Below are 14,484 nucleotides of genomic sequence, written 5' to 3' on the forward strand. Positions count from 1 at the left end.
TGAAATTGAGAAATATCAAACTAAAGGAACATATTTTTACTGTCTACTTTTGAATACTTTCCTCTAATACCTGTGGGGTCAAAATGCTCAGCACACACCAAGATGAATTTTGAGGGGTGCACTTTCCAAAATGGGGTGACTATGGGGAGATATTACTCCGCTGGCACTACAGGGGTACTGCAAACACACCTGGCGCTCAGCAAAATCTGCATTGAAAAAGCTAATTGGCGCTCCTTCCCTTCTGAGCCCTGCTGTGTGCCCATGCAGTGGTTTATGCCCACATAGGAGTTACCTTTTTTACTCAGGAGAACCTGCGTTACATATTTTGGGGTACTTTATTTCTCTTCCTTGTGAAATGGAGAAATTTCAAACTAAACGAACATATTATTGGAAAAATATTGGAGTTTTTCATTTTTACTGTCTACTTTTGAATACTTTCCTCTAACACCTGTGGGGTCAAAATGCTCATCCTACCCCAAGATGAATTTTCTGAGGGGTGTACTTTCCAAAATGGGGTGACTTATGGGGGGTTTCCTCTCTGCTGACACTACAGGGGCTCTGCAAAACTTCAGCAAAATCTGCAATGGAAGAGCTAATTGGCGCTCCCTTCCTTCTGAGCCCTGCTGTGTAAACAATGGTTTACGCCCACATATGGGGTACCGTAGTGCTCAAGAGAACCTGCGTTACAAATTTTGGGGTGCTTTTTCTCTCATGTTCCTTTTGAAAATAAGAGACTTTAATCTAAACGTATATATTGGAAAATTTTAATTCATTTTTTTACAGCCTAATGGTGAATACTTTCCTCCAGCCCCTGTAGGGTTAAAATGCTCATTATACCCCTAGATTAATTCTTTAAGGTGTGTAGTTTCCAAAATGGGGTCACTTATGGGGGTTTCCAGGATACAAGCCTTCTAAATCAACTTAAAAAAAGAACTGGTCCCTAAAAAAATCAGTTTTGGAAACTTTCACGAAAATGTGGTAATTTGCTGATAAATTTCTAAGCCCCGTAACACCCTAAAAAAGTAAAGTGTTTATGAAATGAAGCCAGAATAAAGAGGACATATCGGTAATGTGACTTAGTAACTAATTTATGTGATACGACTTTCTTTTTTTAGAAGCAGAGAATTTCAATGTTAATAAAATGCTAATTTTTTTCAAGATATTTTGATGTTTTTCACAAAAAACACACAAAGTAGTGGCCAAATTTTGCCACTAATATAAAGTGCCATATGTGACGAAAAAACAATCTCAGAATGGCTAGCATACGTTACAGCATCACTGAGCTATAAGAGCATAAAGTCAGACAGGTCAGATTTTGAAAAACGAGCCTGGTCTTTTAGGTGCAAATAGGCTTGGTCTTGAAGGGGTTAAAAATGCATATAGCTCTAGGTCAGCATTGAGGCCCTTGGGTTCCAACAAATCTAACTCTTAAATCTTCAGGGTTTCAGGGTTTGACATCCGTCTGAGGTAATCGGGCCCCAGGCGCTCTCAACCTTGCAGGCCCGGTCCAGGTTAAGTAGTTTAGGAATCAATGTTTCACAAGGGTCTTCAGGCCTTTCTGACGGCCCAATTCTGCTACCCCAATGATCCAGAAGTTGTTCTGCTTGGAGGGGTCTTCTAAATCCTGTATTTTCTCCAATAACTTACAAGTTTCCTGCAATAGCAGAAGAGAATAGAGAATCTACTGAATCTCTAAGTTCTGGATGCACCTCCACCTCCTCCAGGCGTTCACCCTGTTTCACCTCTGCTTGCGGTTGTTGGAACTGTAGAGCAATTGTAGATGCTAAAGTCTCCTGAAGCTCAGGAGCCGGCTGTTTTGCATAGTCCACCTGCATTGGGACGGTCTCACCTCCGGTCCCTTTGGTAGACCAGGTAGGTGAAGTGTTTCTGATCTGCATCAGCATAGCCTCCGCCATGACTGTCTCCTCATGCTGCAGGAGTTTGCAGAAAGCGCTCCATGAGTTGTTCCGGGTAGCGTGGTCTGCTATAAAAGCCAGTATGTGCCAGACACCATACTTGTGGAGCCCTCAGCAGGTAGGCGTTCTCTCACCCGCCTCCTGCTGTGACTGATATACACAGAGGGGGTGGGGAGACTCAGAGGTTCATGCAGGGCCAGGGGGAGCTAGTGGATGGAGGAGGGCCCTGTTAACACCAATAGATTATCTGACAGATGAGCCAAAGCCAGGAAGAGACTAAACAAAACAGGTAGTAAAGGAAAGACTAATGAGATTTCTCATTTTTCATATCTGTTTCTGGCTGGTATAGATGGGTTTTACATATGACCTGGCTCAGATTTCCATTTTAACTCCAGATAATTAGAAGCAATTAAGGTGTATGGGGTTCTGCGGGGTATGATCAGCAGCTACAGAGCCTGATTGGGGAGCTGCCGACAACTGAGACCCAAGGATAGCGGTGGAGTGCTGGGAGCGGCTGTCGGGACTCTGCAGGAAAGTGAGTGTCAGGGATGCTGCTCCCGGTGTCTGGAAAAGTGGGATACAGTCCTGGCGGAAGTCTTGCAGGACTGTACCCAGATTTTCTAGCCATCTAGAGTAGAACGCAAATGGCGTCTGACAAGCAAACAGCTGAGTGTCGTGAAGCACACTGCTACTATAAATCTTCTCACCCCAAGTGTGCAGGCCTGAGGGGTCAGTATGATCTGCAGCTGCTGAGGTGTATTGTGAAGTTAGCTGGGGACACGCCTGTTGTATGTTTTGTATGTTTAGTTTTGTTTTGTTGTTTTTCCCCCCCAGGTTTTTTTTACCAGCAGTTCTGCTGCTGAAGCTCCCCCAGTGGCCATAACTGGGAAATGTGAAAAAGTATCTTAATTTTTCATAAGTAATGAATAACAGATGCAATTTTAAAACATGTCTTCTCTTCAGAGTGTGACCACTATGGCTGATGGACCTAGACGTGTCCCTGTTACCCAGCAGCATGCAGCCCAAGTCAAGCAACCTGGTGCCAGGGTGGCCCCACAGAGAGTGCTCTGTTCTTCTAACCTGCCCCAGAGAGTCCTATCCCAGAAGACAGCAGTACCCAATCAGAAGCCGCAGACTGGACAACTAAGTAATCAGACACAGCCAAAGCCAACGGCCCCTGTGCTGACTGCCTGCAGACCGCCATCAGTGATGGAGGGTAACAAGGAGCAGTCCCTGACCAGTACTTCAGCCGGTAAGAGGCCTCTGGCAGGCCAGGAAACCAAAGTTAGTCTTCCTTCCCCTATATTGGGGAACTGTCTTTGAATGTTATAACAGTGACTTTTTAAAAGTCTAAATCAACAGTAATGTGATGGTTTGCAATATTCAGTCTTATCATGCTATAAAAGTCATACTTACCAGTAGACATAAGCGAATCTACAGTAGAAATGAAGGGAATTGCTTTGTTCCTATCTGTATTCCCCTCATTGGGCTGAAGGGCTTTGCTCTGCTCTGTGCCCCTCCTCCCCCAGATGCTGGGAAAAGATGGATCCTGTCCTGGGAAACATGTCCAGGAGTGGATCCAGCTTTTCTCGGCACCCGGGAAGGAGCGGCACGGAGCGGAGCACACTTCAAAGCCAGTCAGCCTGATTGAAATACAGATAGGAACAAATCGTTTTGCTCCATTCCTACTGTTGATTTTCTTGTCTCTACTTACCAGAAATCCAGGCCCAGTCTCCTGAAGGCAGCTATACTTACTGTAACATAGTAAATAAGGTTAAAGACATCAGCTGCAACCTCGTATACAGGTTCAGTCTCCTGACTACTATATACCAGGTCAAGTCCCCTGAAGCTTTTTATTCTTGTGCTGTTGAAAGACTACACAGGAAGTCACAGCCTGATGTGTCCATCAATCACTTGGCTGCCTTCTCTGTGAGCGCACAGATGACCTGGAAACATGGGATTGCTGGAAGTGCTTTGTTTTCCATAACTAAGAATGTAACTTGCAAAACAGCACCACTCCGTCCTCTGGGTGTGTGGTAATACAATGAATCCCCATCCACTTCATTGGCAGCTTTGTGCCTCCCACCACCTTGCACACCCCTGTCCACCTAGGCAAACTGGGCTGTGCCAGGCGTATACCTAAATTTGCTGATGTCTGTTCAGAGCTGGAGCTTTGCACAATGTGCACTTTCCAAGCATTTGTCTGGTACAGCGTTGATAAAACTCAGTTCTTGTGTCCGGACCTGAGACAACTGTATGTTCTGTCTCTGCAGCACCAGGTATAGATCAAGCTACAGCTGCTCCCAACCAGGCACCGACTACCTCCAGGATTAAGGAAGAGGGCAAGAAGTGAGTTGAGTTGCTGGCAATGCTGCCTTAGTGTTCTGGGGTCTTCGTGGTCTCTGAAGGGTGATTCTCTAATGTTTTAGTACACCAAATGCTGTCCCTACTGTACTGGGTGGCCCTACATGTAGACCTGGCGGTGGTGCTGTCATCCATGGGTTCCTTATGGACCACCTGTCCTCCTGCAGCATAAGTTGGTGCAATGCCCTTGTGTCCAGTACACTGCAGACTGAGCGGGATAATGTGTGGATCAGAGCACCACTGACGTGTTCTCGGGGATTGCTTCATGTCTTGCCCTTGCTATTTGTTTATTGCAGGGCTGTAGAATATCCTGTAGAAGGCAATAAGTCTTCTGGGGCTGGTGTGTAAGCGCTGTGTAACTGGGAATGCATGGCAGTCATGAGGATGTTGGCTCTTACCTTACCTTGTTTGTTCTGATAGGAAGCAGTGGGGTCTTGAAGACTTTGAGATTGGCCGTCCTTTAGGAAAAGGAAAGTTTGGAAACGTATACTTGGCCAGAGAAAAGCAGAGTAAATTCATCCTGGCACTGAAGGTCTTGTTCAAATCCCAGCTGGAGAAGGCCGGAGTAGAACATCAGCTGCGTCGGGAGGTGGAAATTCAGTCTCACTTGAGGTGTGTGCCGAGTATGAACCTCAAGCAGCAGAATTCATTATGATTCAGTGATACTGCTGTCCCCCGAGATCTGGTCAGTGCACGGCCACGTGTAAAAGGGACCGCCTCCCTGGTGGAGTGTGAGCCGGCCTCAGTGCCTCATAGCTCTCGTTCCCTAACTAAATGCTGCTGCAGCTGACCCCCCCCACAGGAGTGAGGATGCCGGGCCGTGAGTGGCAGCTATGAGGTACTGGGGCCAGCTCAAACTGCAATATGCTTTTGTGACTATTGCCAGTCTTCCAGAATGATGCATGGCCAGGAAACTGCAGCTGCTGGCATGCAAAGCGCCGCCTCCTAGCAAATTGTCGTGATCTTCAGGTCACGTGATGTCAGCCACAGGCCTCGTTTCCTAGCAAATAGTATAGCAAACCAGACCCACAGAAGGGAGTGGGGCAGAGACGCTGCTACCTTGACTCTGCTTCAGCAGGTGCTGTCTGTTACACACTGTACACTATATAAGAGGGGTGCGTAATGTGACTATATATTGGCCATCAGTCACTAATATATATATATATATATATATATATATATATATATATATATATATATATATATATATATATATATATATATATATATATATATATAAATATTTCTAAGTCACTGGGAGGGGGCCTCTACAAGCCAGACACACTGCTCTGCAAATCCTGTGGTATTTGGAGGATTTGTCCATTGCTTGACCCTGACCTGAAAATGTCGAGTGGACTTATTCTCATATCTCTACCTTGTTTCAGGCACCCTAACATTCTCCGGCTTTATGGCTATTTCCATGATGCCACCAGAGTCTACCTCATCCTGGATTATGCCCCCCGCGGGGAGCTCTACAGGGAACTTCAGAGGTGCACAAGATTTGATGACCAGAGATCGGCTACTGTAAGTAACATAAGCAGCGACCTATTAAGCTCATTGTGTAATTATACAGAATATTCTCAAAGTGACCCTGTCGCCCCCTATTTGCAGTCTGACTGCTCTCCACAGGTGTAAAGGGTAAATGTTACAGCTTTCATTACTTATATCGCACCTCATGGTGCTTGTTCTGGTAAAGTCATTTTTATCACCTGTTTGATATATATCGCTCTGCCACTTAGCCATGCCCCCCAATCCACGACATCACTGCATAGGCCCCCGCCCCGTCAGCAGCCATTGGAAGGGACAGCCTAAAGCACTAGCCCCACCCCCCTAGATTGTCCCACACCAATGGCCACTGAGGGGGCGGTGCCTAAGTGGCGCTAGGGGCGGATCGATGTGGCACATAGGCTGCAAGGCCCCACCCACATATACCAATCCACAGGTGATAAAAACTACTTTTTACCAGAACAAGCACCATGAGGTGTGATATATAAAAAGTAATGAAAGCTGTAACATTAACCCTTTACATTTGTGGAGAGTAGTCACTGCAAATGGGGGCTGACAGGGTCACTTTAAGTGTTAATCTGTGGCTTTGATTTAACCTGTTCAGGGCCAGGGACGTTACTTTCCATGGTGCATTGCTGCTCGGGGGATGTAGTTACACCCTGGGATGACACGTGGTGCAGGAGCTGCGCCCATGCCATCTGCGGTGGGTTCTGGCTGTCAGTGATTGCTGGGCACCCACTGCAACCTGAGCAGGGATTGTGCCAACACTACAGGTACTGCGATCAGTGTGACTAAGGGGTAAGAACTCTCCCTCCCTTCCCAATCAGGGCTGTGCAGAGTGATGGCGCAGCCACAATGGTTGCTATGACAACAGGAGGCTCCCCGAGGCCTGCAGGGACATCCTGATCAGATTTCCCTATTACAGGCACCGTGCAGATGAGCAATGTAATATGTCTATAATCGGACAATACCACAATGTAATATGCCTATAATCGGACAATACCACAATGAAGTCCCCATGGGAGGACAATAAAATAATCCCCATAGCCCATAATACAATAAATGTAGGCAAAATGACACTTTAGTATTTCTGCATACATAATGATGACAATAAAATGATCACATGATTAAACCCGCATTGTGACCACAAAATCTAAAGAAAATTCACATTTTTATGAGCACAACAAAATTAGCATTTTCACATTGTATGGTTATTGGCTAAAATTTACCACCATCCTAAAGAACAATAAGTCATGAGAAGAGTCTCAGAATGGCGTGGATAAGGTGTAGCATCACGGAGCTGTAACCCTATAAGTGAGACAGGTCGTGTTTCAAAAACAGGCTCTGCTCCCAAACCAATCACTGGGGGAGGGGATTTTATTTAAATTACCATGACTAGTGTTAGTTTTCCTAAAGGTATGTATTGTTTTCACTTCTGTATGGGCTTGCACAGGCTCTTGAATAGTTGGTTCAAGCCTGGAACTTCCCGGCATGCAGTGTGACAGGAAGGGCTCCCATTGCCTGCTACACTGTCAATAGTAATTTTGCATAGTTAGTATAGTTATGAAGACATGTCCATGAAGTTCAAGCAAGGAGGGGACAGATGATGGGTAGGCTCTATACATATACAAGGAGGGGAGGGATGATGGGTAGGCTCTATACATATACAAGGAGGGGAGGGATGATGGGTAGGCTCTATACATGTGCATTAATGTTAGTGGAGGCTTCAAAGCAGGCCAAACTCCCCCCCCCCCCCCCCCCCCCCCCCCCCCCCCCTCCTCCTCTCCCTCTTTTCTTCTGCCTCCTCTGCCCCTTGTTCTTTTTGAGGGGGTTTTACCTGAAACAGCTTTCCCCATTTTTCTTGTAGGGGTCATTTATATATGTAAATCATCTCCCCTTATACATCTTTTTGAGTAAATAAATCCGTTAAATCTAGTTTAATCTGTACTACCCAGTGGGAGATCACTTTAAAGTGTAGTGTCCTTGTACTTAACCCCCCCCCCCCCCCCCCCCATCCCCAGCCGCATCCAGCAGCCCGCTGCCGAGAGCATACAGTACCTGCTCGGCGGCGCGGCTGCAGTGAGCCCTCCCGGCTCTGGTCCCACTCAGCTGATCTGAGCGGGACCAAAGCCGGGAGCCTCACTGCAGCAGCGCCGCCGAGCAGGTACTGTATGCTCTCGGCGGCGGGCTGCTGGATGCGGCCGGGGATGCAGGCTGCTGGATGTGGCCGGGGATGGGGGGGATACAGGCTGCTGGATGCGGCCGGGGATGGGGGGATACAGGCTGCTGGATGGGGATGGGCTGATGCGGCCGGGGATGGGGGGGATGCAGGCTACTGGATGCGGCCGGGGATGGGGGGGATGCAGGCTGCTGGATGTGGCCGGGGATGGGGGATGCGGGCTGCTGGATGCGGCCGGGGATGCGGGGGATGCAGGCTGCTGGATGCGGCCAGGGATGGGCTGATGCTGCCGGGGATGGGGGATGCAGGCTGCTGGATGCGGCCGGGGATGGGGGGGATGCGGGCTGCTGGATGCGGCCGGGGATGGGGGGGATGCGGGCTGCTGGATGCGGCCGGGGATGGGGGGGATGCGGGCTGCTGGATGCGGCCGGGGATGGGGGGGATGCGGGCTGCGGCCGGGGATGCGGGCTGCTGGATGCGGCCGGGGATGGGGGGACGCAGGCTGCTGGATGCGGCCAGGGATGGGCTGATGCGGCCGGGGATGGGGGGATGCAGGCTGCTGGATGCGGCCAGGGATGGGGGATGCAGGCTGCTGGATGCGGCCAGGGATGGGGGATGCGGCAGGGCTGTGGACAGCGGGGGGTTAAAGCACATATTCACAGCGGGATGTGAATCCCGCTGCGAGTATGTGCTATCATAGGGGTGAATGGTACCGGATCTGCAGCGGTTCTCGCTACGAATCCGCAGAAGTGAGACAGCTGCGGATCCGGTAGGTGTGAAGGCACCCTAAGTCTGATTAAAGATACTGATTGCCTTTGCAATCGCTGCTGTTCCGTCAGGTGCTGCCATCTTGGCGACATCACTTGCATCCCAGTGTTGGAACGCAAGGCTGGGATGCAAGTGATGTCACCAAGATGGTGGCGCCCGACTGTACCTCATCCTGTGTCCCGCTGCTGTTGTAAAGTATTAGATACAGACTGCAAAGGCAATCAGTATCTTTATAAATAGACTTGGACAGTGGGGAAATTAAATGTGTATGATTTAAGGAAGAAATCAGCCCAGTCCTGAAGGGGTTAATCTGATTACCATTGCCCCATTAAGTTTCCTTTCTGCAGATAGTCTTGAGTACTTTCCAGGTTTTTGGATCAATGTAATATCTCAGCCATAACTCTGTATAGTAGCTGGTCCTTGTCTGGGCTCTTCATCCCCTCAATGACTCTTACATTGGATTGGTGCAGGGTTTAAGCTTTATTACAGCAGCTCATCCCTTATGTGAAGTGTGACGGCGATAACTGCAGTGACGCCATGTCGGGCTATTACACCGCCATCTAATTATCTGTCTGCAATATGAGATGCCGCTCCACTCTGGGTGCCTGGAAAAGCTGGATCCAGTACAAGGAAACTTCTCCCAGGACTGAATCCAGCTTTTCCAGGCACCTGGGGCGGAGCAGCGTAGACTTCAGCCACCTGATAAGCAGATTGCCGAGCCAATGAAGTGATTCACTTTGTTTTGTACTATAGGGGTAGTATAGTCTATGGAGCTGGCGGAAAGGCGTGCGGCCGTGCATGTATAAAGCCCACAGAATTTATCCGCAAGAATTCCTAAATCTCCAGTTCTGATGTCTCCTGAGAGCAGCTATAATCCTGAGCTACCTCCAAGGGGAGGACACGGCAAGGGACAATAATGCAGCTGTCTAATGCTTCCGTACAGAATGCTGCATGTCTAGCAAGTTACATAGGTAGCCTTTAATTTGGGGTTTTCCTTAGTTTAAAATAACCCGCAGGTCCTAGTTATGTGTCATAATGTGTTTTTTTTTTTTGTTTTTTTGGTCAAGGTTTTACCAGTCCAGGTCTGTGTTCAGACTTGTACTTGTACGGATCATGTGAGCGAGCAGGGAGAGAACTGCCCAACTATCAGCTCCCCGCTGTGAGAGTCGGGCTCCATAGACTTATAATAGCCTGAATCGTCAGGTGACTCTGTGGGAGAGGACTGCGCTTAGCACAGGCTCTTCCTGGATTGTTCATGGTCCGGGTCTGAGTGTTCAGTTCCAGACCATCAACTTTTGACATATCAAGTTTGATGGAAATGCTGGGTATGCTTTAGGGAATGCGTATGGTGTTACTGATGTGTATATCCCCACCTGGGTGGCTACCATAGTCTTGATGTCACAATCTCTCTGCAGTACATCAATGAGCTGGCAGACGCCCTGCTGTATTGTCATTCCAAGAAAGTCATCCATAGGGACATAAAGCCTGAGAATCTCCTCCTGGGGTCCAATGGAGAACTGAAGATTGCAGACTTTGGTTGGTCAGTGCATGCTCCATCTTCAAGGTGAGTACAGCTGCTTACACACTGCGCTTAAAGCTCCTGGTGCATATGTTGGGATACAGCAAAAGTCATCCAAAAATGGTGTCTTAGGGTATTACAGATTATCGCCTGAACTTGGCCAATTAACCAGCTGATCAGACTATGTGCATGATGTCAGCTGATCGCTAGTTTACAACAGGAACCAAAATCCTGATAGCAATAGTCTGCTGGCCGTCGCTTGGTGTAAGATCTCCTATGAGCCACCTAGACAATCTAAAGATTGAGGAGCCCCCCTGCTCTTACCTGTTGGTGCATCTAATAGCACTGACAGCGAATGAGGAGCAAGTGAGTGACCTGACAAGTCGGCCCTTGCTCCTCCAGATTGGGCCATGTAATCAGGCCAGTAGCCTTGGTTCAACTGTTATGTCAGATCTGGGTAATGGATGGCAGTCTATGCTGGTAGAAGGGTATACTCTGGTGATATTTCAGGATACTCTTAAACAATACAGGAGCCTTACTGGCAACCTCTACAACCTCCATGAGGGTCCTAGACCATCAGGAATGAGATCCTATGGCTTCTGGTACAAGGAGTCTGTACTTCTGGGTGTTCAAACCCTCACTGATCATTAGAATGGGCTGAGGGGAGCATGTGACATCTCAGATCCCAGCCAGAGTGATGTGTACAGCTGCATGCTTCTCCAGACCACTAACAATTAGAAGGTTTGCTCCGTCAGGGTCTGGTGTTCTGAATCCTTCTGACATGTTAAAGGGAACTCATTAGACCAATTGGGCCGATATGGTTCCCAGGAGCGCTGTATAAAGCTCCTACTGGCCGCGGCTTCTCCGGTATAAAGCTCCTGCAGCGGCCGGTAGGTGTATACAGCGCTCCTGGGAACCATAGCAGCCCAATTGGTCTAATGGGTTCCTTTAAGTCTCTGTAAATGATGTCTATATAAACTCCAAGCACTGCACAGAGCTATCAAGTGTTAGATCTGGATCAACTTTTTAGTCAAGCGCCAGAAATCGGGACAGTTGCCATGAGATCGTTTGCTATATTGTAACCACCCTAGAAATCATTGTAGTTTAGGTCTATTGGGCGTGCCTTAAAGGGGTTATCTAGCACTAAAACATGTCCGCTTTCTTCCAGAGAAAGTAGCACTCTAGTCTCCAGTTTGGATGAGGGTTTTGCAATTTGGTTCTAGTGAATGGAGCTTAATTGCAAACCACACCTGAACTAGAGAAGCCATGTCTGCAAGAAAGTGGCCGTGTGGTTGTAGTGCTGGAGAACACCTTTAAAGCAGAGACCAAGCAAAATAGACATGTCTGACTAATATAAGAGACTGTGCCTGGAAACCTTGGAGACTAGAGATGAGTGAATTTACAGTAGGAAGGCTACTGTAAATTCACTCGTTAGGATTGGTGGCAGCTTGTCAGGCTGTGGATTTTTGAAGTCTCTCCCTGGAAAAGTTGGATCCAGTCCTGAGATTTCTCCCATTTTCCCGTGACTGGAGCCAGCAGCCTGACAAGCTGCCGCTGATCCTAGCCAAAGGGATTAGCTTCATTCCTACTGTAAACTCACTCTTCCTTTATTGAAGACCTCTGTAGGAGCTGCTTACATGTCCAAAAACTTCTCTCATCCAGAAAGATGGGTGTAATGAAGCGGCCTCCCTGACCTCTGCGCATAGGGTAGAGTGGGCGCTACATTCCCTCCCCTGAGGATGTCATGTAACTGAAGAAGTCCCCCAGCCCTAGAACAGAACAGACCCCAACCTATGCCCCTCACTGTAGTAACTGGACACTTGGATGAAATATAAGGAAACCTGTAGTCTTCGCTAACTTGTGACATGGTAGAGGGTTTGAGTAGTGGGGGTCTCAAGAATCCACTGATTGCTGAAACAAAGGGGCTGTGCTTACCCTTGTGCTACTGTATCATGTGCAAATCCACTGGAAGTCTGCAGTTTATCTATCCCATGTGTCCCTGTACCTCAGAGCTGCACTCGCTATACTGCCACAGAATGCCTGCAGCATTCCTTCAGTGCACTAGACTGATGTGTGGTCTTGCCTGTACACTGAAGTGTCCAGCCTTATAGGTGGCATGGCTGGCATAGTCTCCATGGGGAAGGCCGCACTGATGTCGGTCCTATTTCTATAGTGTATTTCTCATCATATCTTCCCAGGACCCATTCAGATTAACCATTACTTGTCTGTTATCAGGAGGACCACATTGTGTGGCACCTTAGACTACCTGCCCCCAGAGATGATTGAGGGCCGGATGCACGATGAGAAGGTGGACCTGTGGAGTCTGGGCGTCCTCTGCTACGAGTTCTTGGTCGGGAAGCCGCCCTTTGAAACTGAAACTCACCAAGAAACTTACAGAAAGATTTCCAAGGTAACCTCCTTTTCTCCCATGTGATGGGCCCCCCCCCCCCCAGTTAGAACCCTATTACACAGCAGATCATCGCTCCATGTAATACAGACTCTGATCCTTGTCTGCTAATCGTGTCCTTATAGCGATGTGCGTAATATCTGTGTGACTGTCAGCTAATGACTATCCTCTTATGCATACGTCTGTGCTCCCTGATGGCCTGCTCCCCAGTGTGTGTATATATAATCTTTGCTGTATATGATCTGATTGTGTAATGTGGCCCTAAGGAATACTGAGCTGTTACCTAATGGGATGGGAGATATGCACAAGGTCTGAATTGGTGAATTGTTTGGTCTGCAGGTGGAGTATCAGTTCCCTCCCCATGTCTCGGAGGGCGCCAGAGACCTCATCTCCAAACTGCTGAAGCACAACCCCAACCACAGGCTGCCACTGAAGGACGTACTTGAACACCCCTGGATTGTACAGAACTCCAGCAAGCACCCTAAGAAAGCGGAGAGCAACCCAGGCAATCCCCAGTGAGTCACGGCTGCTGTGGGGGTGGGGGGGGAGACTCTGATCTGTCCTCCATGAGAAGAACCTGTGGGTGAGATCTGTAATCCAGGTGGGGGATGACCAGTGCAATAGGATCCATGAATGCCGTGATGTATTTATTAGGCTGCAGGCGCAGTCTTCACCAGCTGCTTGAATCTGTGAATGGGTCGTCCTGATCTACTACGTGTAAATACCTTTTAGATTGTCTTGTCTATTTTTTAATGTTTATAAAAGACTTTTAAAAAAAAAAAAAATAAAGAACTGTTAAGACTCCTGGTTCCTCTCACTGAAGTGAGGTCACTGGCCTCTATGGAAAGGCTGAGGCCGGGAGGGATGCACATATAGTAGCCATACCCTACAGGCCTATGGCTTCCCTCTCTGCAGATCTCCACAGAAGACACTAGGTGTGCTGCCGATCCCTGTAGGAACGCTTACCAAAAAACAATGCAACTCTACCTTTCACATGAGCTCAGTGGTTGCTTTATTACATCTGCTTACATTATGCCGCCTGCCTTATACCTGACTGGGAAGATTCCCAGGACTGGATCCAGCTTTTCCCAGCAGCCGGGGAGGAGCAGCACATTTAAAAGGCAGCTGAGTGCAGACATAATGAAGCACTCCGATTCACCACGAAATGAGCTTATCTCTAAGTAGTGGACGCTTCTCCTGACTAATGCGCAGTGGTTTGTAGTTAAAGGATTAATCCAGCTGCTTTCTCCTAGAATTGGAACCACTTCTGTCCTCAGTCTGGCTGTGGGTTTTCCCAATATTACTGCCATAGAGTGACCGCCACATAACTATATATACACTATACACAGACCAATATTACTGCCATAGAGTGACCACTACATAAATATATATATATATATATATATATATATATATATATATATATATATATATATATATATATACACACACTCTATACAGACCAATATTACTGCCATAGAGTGACCGCCACATAACTATATATACACTATACACAGACCAATATACACAGACCAATATTAGAGTGACCACTACATAATTATATATATATACACTCTATACAGACCAATATTACTGCCATAGTGACCGCCACATAACTATATATACACTATACACAGACCAATATTACTGCCATAGAGTGACCACTACATAATAACTATATATACAAACTCTATACAGACCAATATTACTGCCATAGAGTGACCGCCACATAATAACTCTATATATACACTATACACAGACCAATATTACTGCCATAGTGACCACCGCATAATGATTCTATATATACGCTATTTACAGACCAATA

At 47.5% G+C, this 14,484-nt stretch overlaps 1 protein-coding gene across 6 annotated transcripts in view; it reads left to right on the forward strand.

Annotated features, from left to right (window-relative positions):
- The window catches only part of AURKA (aurora kinase A), a 37,820-nt gene extending 24,362 nt beyond the window's left edge, over positions 1–13,458 (forward strand). For all 6 annotated transcript variants that reach the window (XM_069953753.1, XM_069953749.1, XM_069953748.1 and 3 more), the window contains 7 exons: positions 2,880–3,168; positions 4,190–4,265; positions 4,701–4,892; positions 5,666–5,804; positions 10,149–10,297; positions 12,488–12,662; positions 12,999–13,458. In XM_069953753.1, the coding sequence (XP_069809854.1) occupies positions 2,880–3,168; positions 4,190–4,265; positions 4,701–4,892; positions 5,666–5,804; positions 10,149–10,297; positions 12,488–12,662; positions 12,999–13,178 (1,200 nt within the window). In that variant the 3' untranslated portion in view covers positions 13,179–13,458. The remainder of the gene's footprint in view (positions 1–2,879; positions 3,169–4,189; positions 4,266–4,700; positions 4,893–5,665; positions 5,805–10,148; positions 10,298–12,487; positions 12,663–12,998) is intronic.
- Positions 13,459–14,484: the final 1,026 nt, after the last annotated feature.

Source organism: Dendropsophus ebraccatus, chromosome 14, assembly GCF_027789765.1.
Source record: "Dendropsophus ebraccatus isolate aDenEbr1 chromosome 14, aDenEbr1.pat, whole genome shotgun sequence".
In the NCBI taxonomy this organism is placed as follows: domain Eukaryota; kingdom Metazoa; phylum Chordata; class Amphibia; order Anura; family Hylidae; genus Dendropsophus; species Dendropsophus ebraccatus.